At 46.8% G+C, this 8,368-nt stretch overlaps 2 protein-coding genes across 10 annotated transcripts in view; one reads left to right on the top strand and one right to left on the bottom strand.

Moving 5' to 3' along the window:
- Nucleotides 1–1,224: 1,224 nt before the first annotated feature.
- Nucleotides 1,225–6,276, top strand: ZNHIT3 (zinc finger HIT-type containing 3). Its single transcript, XM_011379419.2, has 5 exons — nucleotides 1,225–1,402; nucleotides 1,539–1,570; nucleotides 3,417–3,503; nucleotides 4,527–4,610; nucleotides 5,669–6,276. The coding sequence occupies exons 1-5, from the start codon at nucleotides 1,317–1,319 to the stop codon at nucleotides 5,848–5,850; spliced, it is 471 nt and encodes a 156-aa protein (XP_011377721.1). The 5' UTR covers nucleotides 1,225–1,316; the 3' UTR covers nucleotides 5,851–6,276.
- The window catches only part of MYO19 (myosin XIX), a 28,962-nt gene continuing 26,670 nt past the window's right edge, over nucleotides 6,077–8,368 (bottom strand). For all 9 annotated transcript variants that reach the window (XM_023522847.1, XM_023522846.1, XM_023522848.1 and 6 more), the window contains 2 exons: nucleotides 7,801–8,103; nucleotides 6,077–6,861 (listed from right to left, as the gene is read on the bottom strand). In XM_023522847.1, coding sequence (XP_023378615.1) covers nucleotides 6,733–6,861; nucleotides 7,801–8,103 — 432 coding nt within the window. In that variant the 3' untranslated portion in view covers nucleotides 6,077–6,732. The remainder of the gene's footprint in view (nucleotides 6,862–7,800; nucleotides 8,104–8,368) is intronic.

Below are 8,368 nucleotides of genomic sequence, written 5' to 3'. Positions count from 1 at the left end.
AAACCATTCCTCCTCTATCATTATCTAGCCTTCCTTTAGGACTGGCCCTGTGCTCAGGCTGACGCTGAGCAGGCGCAAGGTAGCCTTAGACAGCCTCTAGGATGGGCATGGTGGGTCCAGGGAAAGCCAGGGTGCCGCCATGGGTGGCCACATTGGTGTGGACATCTAGTTGCTGGGCCTGGACTCATACCTGTCTTTCTTTTCTGAACTAGCCATTGCCCAGCGGAGTTGGACTGGGCTTCTATGGCTTCTCGGTGTTCCCCAACCTCACCGCCATCACAGCCAGACCACCTCCTTTCCTGGAAATTGAAGCAGGAGAGGTGCAGCTGTCCATAGAAACTGGGGGTCTCCCAGAGTAAAGGGAGGGCTATCTTTGGTATATGGAATATACATGGGAGGAATTCCAAGATTTTTTCTTTTTGCTGGAGTCACCATCTCTGGACCTGAAGGTAAGGTGAGTCAACGTGGTTTGGATTTGGGAGATGGGGTTGAGCCCCTGAAAATTTTGGAGGCTCTCCATGGCCTCAGCCTCCAAACACAAGTCGTAAGAAGTCTGGAGCAGGCAGTGGTGATATCTATAATGAGCAAATTTCTACTGGCACCAGACGGGGCACTGGATTCAAGTGTGGCTGACAAGTCACTGACCCTCTCTGGCCCACCCAGGTAAGCGTGGACCTTCTGGGATGCTTCTGGTTCAAACCAGCGGTGCTCACAACTGTTGAGGAATACAAGGAATGCTGCAGACTTTTGGGTCAGTGTGGCTGCATCTTAGATTTCAGCTTTGGTCCTGGTTGGAGGCTGGAGGCGGTGACAGCTGCATGCCAGGGCAGGTAGGCGGCCAGAGGAGCCAGTACCACTTCAGCACTGAGGACGACTGGCAGCGTCCTCCGGACAGTCTGGTAAAGCCAAAGGAGAAATGGCTGGCTTGAGTCAGCTTATGCCCAACTCCAGCATGGCACACAGAGGCCAACGGCAGAACCCTTTTAGAGAGTCCAGAGCTCCAGGACCCTGGCCTTGAGGAGCTTCAAACCTGGGATCTGCACTCGGGTTGGGACCAGAGCTCCAGGAGATTTATAGAAACTTTGAGATATCATGTAAATAACGATTTGTAGCACTTTATACATAGGCACATCGAGTGTATCGACTTTCTTCTTCTCAGGCCTGGAATAATAAGCCGGATTAATCTATTGCTTTTGACTGTCAGTAAGTGCTGCGCGCTGATTGGTCCTGGTTAAGGAAACGGAAGGAAAGGCGAGCACGTGGGATGGGCCGCGAGAGCCGCGCACGTCGGTAGTGGGAGCAAGGCTGCGGTCACCATGGCGACTCTCAGTAGTAGCACTGTGGTCTGCGTGGTATGCTTGGAGAAGCCCAAATACCGCTGCCCCGCCTGCCGCGTGCCCTAGTGAGCGCCAGGGTCGTGGGAGAAGGGGAGGGCGAGTGTCGGGCCGGGCGGGGGCAGAAGGCCGGGGGCCGGGTCGGGACCGCGGGAGGGTCTGCGCGACCTGGGCTGACGCGGCCTCTGGGCTCTGTTGTTTCAGCTGCTCCGTCACCTGCTTCCGGAAACACAAAGGTAAGGACCCGGGTCCCCGCCTCAGCCCGGGGCTTCCTCCTCGTGCAGGGCAGCCCCCATGTCCCGCTGCAGTCTCGGGGACGTGCACCCCTCAGGCCGCGCTCCCTCTGGGCCTTGCTGTTCCCTATCCTGTCGGATCCCCTGGGAGGACCTCTGCCTTTGAATGTCTCTCGGGATTTTAAACAAAAACCGTTCTTCTGCTCTGCCTTTTTGCGTACCATTCTTTTTTCTTCTTTAAAAATAGTCTGTCGCTTTCGCGAGAAAAGTCTACCAGCTTTTTTCGTCTTAGTATTCCGACGCAGCTCCTCACCATTTGGCGGAACCTGAGATGGCTAAGGTTAACAGATATTTTCTTTCTTTTAAATAATGTCTTGCTAACCAAAAAGTTTTCTTTTAAATAATGTTTCGTTCAAAACAATGAAGTCGATCTGTTTACAAAAAGGAGCGACGCCCTTGGCTGTTAATGTTGTGAACAGTACATTTTAACTCTCTCCAATCCGTACCTTTTCGCAGCCCTCAGGCTGGTACCTTTTCCAAGACCTCATTATCGCTTGACTCTTACGTTAAAGTTCCTCCTTAGTTGTTTGCCTCTGGTTTCATCCCCTCCAGTACTGGTTTACTACCTCACCATCCCCCAACCCTTGCGTACACTTTTTTCCCTAATAGTTCTGGAGCAATTCAAAAGAAATTTTTCAGCTAAAAATAGACAGGAAAGAAATAGAACTGTTTTGCTGGAAATAGGATTGAGCTGGGTGCAGAACGCTTCTCTTTCTCCCTGCAGCCTTATGAGGCCCCTCTAAGAACTCGTAAGGCAATCAGGAGCTTTTATCTGTGTGGCCCTGCTGCTGCCAGGTGTATTGTCTGAAATGTAAATTTGAGAAATTCAGTCCCTTGTTGAAAGCTCTTGTCTAGCAAAGGTCAGTAGTTCTTAACCTGAATATTGCTCTCTCTAGGGAGATACAATGTCACAATGTATCATTACATGTCACAATGTTTTTGTTATTAGGGTGCTGAGGAGGGGTTGGTAGTACTTCTGGTAATAATTGATATTGATTCTAATATCCTGGCATGTGTGACTCTTAACACTTTTAAAGACCTTTCCACCTGGAACACAATAGCACCCTTGCTGAGTTATACCTGTCTTGGGAAGAACAGTGAACCTCCTGTGTGTGGTATTCTTTTGTTCCTACTTTCTCTACTTGTGCCCTAGCCACTGGCCAGGCATGCCCTGCCAATCGAGTAGCTGGCAGTTGCTCATCACATCTTGCACCTGACCCTATTTCAAGGTTCCAGTCCAGCTATAGAGCTTTGTACCAGGAACGGTCCGTCTTTCACTTGGCAGCACTTTGCCCTCCAAGACACCTCTTGGGCTTGTCTCCAGGCCCTCTCAGGTGATTTAGATCAGCAGACCTATTGCATCTTACCCACCTCTCTAGCTGTCATCCATAAGACTAAACCCCTCTGAGGTGGGCCTGATGATTTTCATCTTCGTATTCCCAGTGGCACGTGGTACATGCAAACTTGGTATCAAAATGCTGGGAAAATAGTTTGATGCTAATTGAAGTCAGTGTGCCACTTAATCATAATGAAAGCCCTGTGAGATTAGGCAGGGCAAGGAAGTATCGGGACAGGTCTTAGGTGCCCATGAGGCCTTCTGCCACGCTCAGGGTTGCTTGTTTTTGTTAAATTGCCCTTCGATTTGATCTCTTACTTCCTCTACATCCATCTCCACCTACATCCCTTACTCCATGCACATGTTCCCACCTAGTTGCTGGCTTGGTGAGGAGGTGCAGCCTTGTCACTGAAATGGAGGTGGTGTGCACCTGAGATTTTGTGTTTCTTTCAGAGCAATGCAATCTTGAAACTCATCCTGTTGAGAAAAAAATAAGATCAGCTGTTACTGCAAAAACTATAAAGCCCATGGAAAACAAAGGTGGGTTGGTTGACTTCAGACAAACAAACAGACCTAGAAAGGGGTTTCAAATAGAATAAGTTGAAAGGAAAGAGGAGACTTGGGCTGGGGCAGGGAGTCAAGAACCATGGCTTCATAAGGGAGCAGCAGCTTCCTTGGTCCTGAGCACTAGGAGTGGGAGCACATGTCACAGGTGACATTATAGAGCAGCCGGAAGGCATCGTTCAGGACAAGAAAAATAGGAGCAGGAGGCAGAGGGGAGAAAGGCTATAGATGAGGTTTGAGAGTGAGGGGTGGACGGACCCTGCTGGTGGGAGCCTTCTCTAGTCACAGCTTCAGGTCTCCCTCCATGGGCCTGGCCAGGGCCGTCAGTTCACCTGAGCTGGGCCCAGGCAGGAGGCTGCCTTTGTCCTGGGGCACCTTGCTGCTGCTGGGGGCTCTTCACTGCTCACAGTGGTAGTCAGCTGTCATCCCAGCCAGCCATCCAGCCTTTAATACCTCCTGGGTGTCATACACCATGCTAGGTTCTGAAAGCAGGCCTTCCTGGTGCCACCATAGTGGTCTTGAACGTTTACAGCAAGGTAATGACCCATTTTAGCCCTTTGAGAAACTTCTGTATGGGTTCAGACAATGCCACCAATTTCTTTCCACGTTGAAAGCATGGGATTCACATTAGTGGGTTTTTATAGAACACACCTAAGTTTATTGGCCCATCAGAAGGCTGGAGCCATGGTGACGGGACGTAGGGTGATAAGAATTGGAAAAATCAGTTTCTAAGCCCAGTGGCCACAGGGAAACACATAAGTGTGTGAACACTAGGATGCATTTGTTAAAGTCACCCATTTTTCTCTTTCACTTTCCATCCCTAAAAGAGGAATGTCAGTATAGTCACAAATTTTAGAGAAAGTTATTTTTGTTTTGTCTGTACCTACTTGCATACCCCTGTGACTGTCACATGTATGCACATTATATCTATTGGAATAGTTAAAATCTGCCACCTGGGCTTTCTTTAGCCATAAGTTGATTGTGTTATATATTCCTCAGATGATGATGATGACTCTATAGCTGATTTTCTCAATAGTGATGAGGAAGAAGACAGAGTTTCTTTGCAGAATTTAAAGAATTTAGGTAAGTCTGTGCCGTACTTATTTTGTCAACATTTGAGAAACATTTATTCTATTGTATAGAATGTGATTTTAAAGCAGTATTTTAATATAGCGTGCAGAGCCCTTCCTCCAGCCACATGGTTCTATGAACAACACAAGACTTCCACAGCGCTCAGCCTGGAATCATGCTGGCTTTGTGGGTTGGCAAAATTCTGCTCCTCCAAGATTTGGTTCAAGTTTCCTTTCTTCACTTAAACTTTTGACCTTTTGACTCTGTCAGAATTAGACATTTTTTCATTTTCCCATGGTGCCTTGTAATCTACCACTCACCAGATTTTATGGTAATTTGTCTCTCCCACATCCATCTGTAGGGGAGGAACCTGCATTCCCATGTTCTTAGTGTTCAGTTTACGGTCCAGCCATTAATGCAGACTGGATAGTCCTTGGATTTGTTTTTTTTTTTTAGAGGGATGTGGGTGTTAATAAAGTCTAGCATTTTTGTAGGATTGCTCAGTCCTGATAACGGTTCTGTTACCTGTATAATTAATGGGCCAGGGTAGTTCCTAAAGGTGGCTGTTAACTTTCATTCCTATTTCAGAGTCAGCATGACAGATGGTACTTTGCACCCAGTCCCATAGACTGAGGTTGAAGCTGAGCTGGGGATAGGTGTGAACAATTCTGTTAACTGGAAAGCACCATACAGATGTGTGGTGCTTTCTAGTTAACAGAATTGACTGCTACTGATCGTGCTCTGTGCTGGATAAATGCTTGCTTAAGCATCAGAGTATTTGGTATAACTGTCCTCGCCACCGAGAACCTTTACATCTATAAAGAAAACATGCCAATGAGCTAATGCTGTTGAAATGGCAGTTAAAATATTTACAAGGATACCAATAACAAGAATGTGTGATAGCATTTAATTTGGAAATCATTTGATAAGCATTGGGGTTTTTTGTGGGTTTAAAGGCTATGGGGATGTAGCATTCTTCATATTTATTACATTTGAAACATTTAGCTTTCTGCATCACCTCTTCCCACGTAAATGCATAGATTGGCTTTCTTTCCTCGTTACTTTTTAAGGGGAATCTGCGGCATTAAGAAGCTTACTGCTCAACCCACATCTTAGACAGTTGATGGTCAGCCTCGATCAGGGGGACAATAAGGCCAACCTTATGAGAGCCTGCATGCAGGAGCCCTTGTTTGTGGAGTTTGCCGACTGCTGTTTAAGGATCGTGGAACCATCCCAGAATGAGGATTTTTAAGATGGATTATTGTGCTGCTTGCTCAAGCATGTTTGACTCTCAGAACCTGCCTGTTCCTTCTACCTGGAGACCAACTAGTGTGGAGCCCTAAGTAAGGGCAGTGATTTCCAGGATGCAGACCACTAATGTAGGGTAGGTCATGCAAGTCATCACCTCCATTGCTGTGGGCTCAGGTGTAAGGTAGATGCGGGGTACTCAAAGTGGCAAAACCTTTATGGAGAAAGAATTTGACATTCAAATGGTTTTTATTTTTGGTACAGTTAAGATATAAATATAATGTATTAAGTTTCACGCTCATGTGAATTAAAACTTGTGCATTGTTGCTAAATGAAATCAAGATACAGTGGTTCTGTCGTATGTTGCATTGTTCATCAACCTTGGTTCATAATCTAATTGCTTGAAATTAAATAAATCAACATTAAATAACTAAGGTTTTGGTCCCTTTTCAAGGAACTAGATGCAAAGTTTCCCCCAGCCAAAAATTTAAAGCTGATTTCAAGCTGACTGCCGGCTTTCTCTCTGGGGAATTGGGGTGGGAGTTGCCCCACTGTAGTGATGGACAACAACCTATTTGATTGGAGTTGTTAAAATGTGAACTTCTTTGTGGCCCTGATGTTTCTTAATCCTGGTTTGGTACCTACTAACCCTGACACCTGTCAGTGATGGGTTGGAGACTGGAGCCCCAGGCCAACTGGTAGATTTGCTGCTGCAGCTCTGGCTTGCAGGCAGCCGTCGCTCTCACGCGTGCTTGGAGTCGCTGTGGGAGTAGTTTGGCAGCTCTGCGTTGATTAAATGTCTTTGGCAAGGCAGCTGGCAGAAAAAGGCCTTGTTGAAACAAAGGCAGCACGGATCGTCCAGCCAAGGTAAGGGAAGAAGGTGAGATCATACGTGGCCCAGCCTGTGTCTTTCCAGCAGAATCTGATTAAAGCCAGTAACACTGTAGGACGAAGGTTCAGGGCAGATGTCAGCATAGCGCAGGGGAGACTTTCTGCAGTGAAACTTTATCGAGCCCTAGGGGTAGAGAGAGAGAGATGCAGCTTAACCCTGGCTCCCAGAAGAGCCAGGGCCTAAAGATACCTCACAGGGTAAATGCTAGGAATGCAGGGAGGTGTGGGCAACTACTGGCATGAGAGTCATGGCAGTAGCAGGACTGAATTAATGTATTTTTATCATTCTAAAACAGTGGCAAAGCCCAAAGCGGTATCAAAATATAAAAGTTCACATCCACTCAGTGTGAGACAGATGAGGAAACACTAGGAGGGAGCTTTCCCCTGCTAGGAGTATTGCTTGTCACAGTCCTACGACTTCTTAAAGCTGGGAGATCAAAGAATTACATTTCTGTTTATACTCTGGCTAGCCTGTATGTCGTTGTGGGAGATTTTACCCAGATTGTGGCCTGTAGTAATCGGTATGGAAATTCAATGTTTCTTTCCTTCTGCCTTGTCAGTGTCACTTGATCCTTGAGTATTAGGCTATTTTATATGCTGGCTCTTTTTCTCTGGCTGCTCATAAATATTAAAAACAGCACTTGGGCCATAGACTCACCTGCTTATCATATCCTCAACTAGAAAAGGAGATAAACCACATAACAATTTTAGGAAAACATAGGGGGTCATATCCAACGCCATTGGAGGGAATAAGCTGTCATCACAACTTAGATTTTTTGAAAGTGGGACTGAAAAGGAGATGCTAGAACATTTAGAGGCAATTATTAAAAAGAGGGGTGAAAGTGCTCTGGAAAATTCCTAGTTGTAATGGTGGAAGCAGTCCAAACCTGCAGCCAGAAAGCTCAGGCTTCTGGTTCCCCAGTGGGGTTAGGATGGCTCTTGTCCCAGCTTCAGTCCTCCTACTGTGGGCTCCTGGGCTTTGCCTCCCGCCTTTGACAGTGGGGTGTGAGGGACCCAGAGCTGCTGTGGGCAGGATTGCCATCCATCGCATCACATGGTTTACCTGAGGCAGTGCTCGGATGGACGCGACACCAGCTTGTTCTTGTATTGTCTGGATAGTGTAGCTACTGGGGCTGCTGGTGGGGAGCTGCAGGCAGGCCCAGACCACCAGTTTTCTCTGAAAGCCACGTACACCCATAGCTGCATTGGCCAGGACCAGTCCCAGGGGCCAGAGGCGGATTATTGCCCCCAGTAGCCGTGTCTGTGCCTGTGGCAGCGGGAAAGAGCTTAGGGAACAGGGAGCTTGAAACAAGTGTTTTTCTTCCACATCATCCAGTTCTTTAGAAGCAAGGAAGGCCATTCTGATCTTAAAAAGAAAACACAAATTTATAGCTTTTGATTAGCTCTTTCAATGGAAACCCAAACTAATAAGTCAGCTTAATAAGGTGAACTGAAGGGCACTTTTCTGGGAACAGCTGGATGCCTTCAACTAGGTTGGCTCTGTGAGGCTGAACATACCCAAGGCAACTATGCTTAGGCCTTCCATATATGCTACTTAAAAACAGCCTTCTTGAGGTCTAATTGATATAAAATTCACTAACAAAATCCCATGGTTTTTGGTATATTCCAGA

This window comes from Pteropus vampyrus, unplaced genomic scaffold, assembly GCF_000151845.1.
Source record: "Pteropus vampyrus isolate Shadow unplaced genomic scaffold, Pvam_2.0 Scaffold358, whole genome shotgun sequence".
In the NCBI taxonomy this organism is placed as follows: Eukaryota; Metazoa; Chordata; class Mammalia; order Chiroptera; family Pteropodidae; genus Pteropus; species Pteropus vampyrus.
The sequence above is the reverse complement of the archived record's forward strand: the minus strand, read 5'-3'. Positions and strand labels throughout refer to the sequence as shown.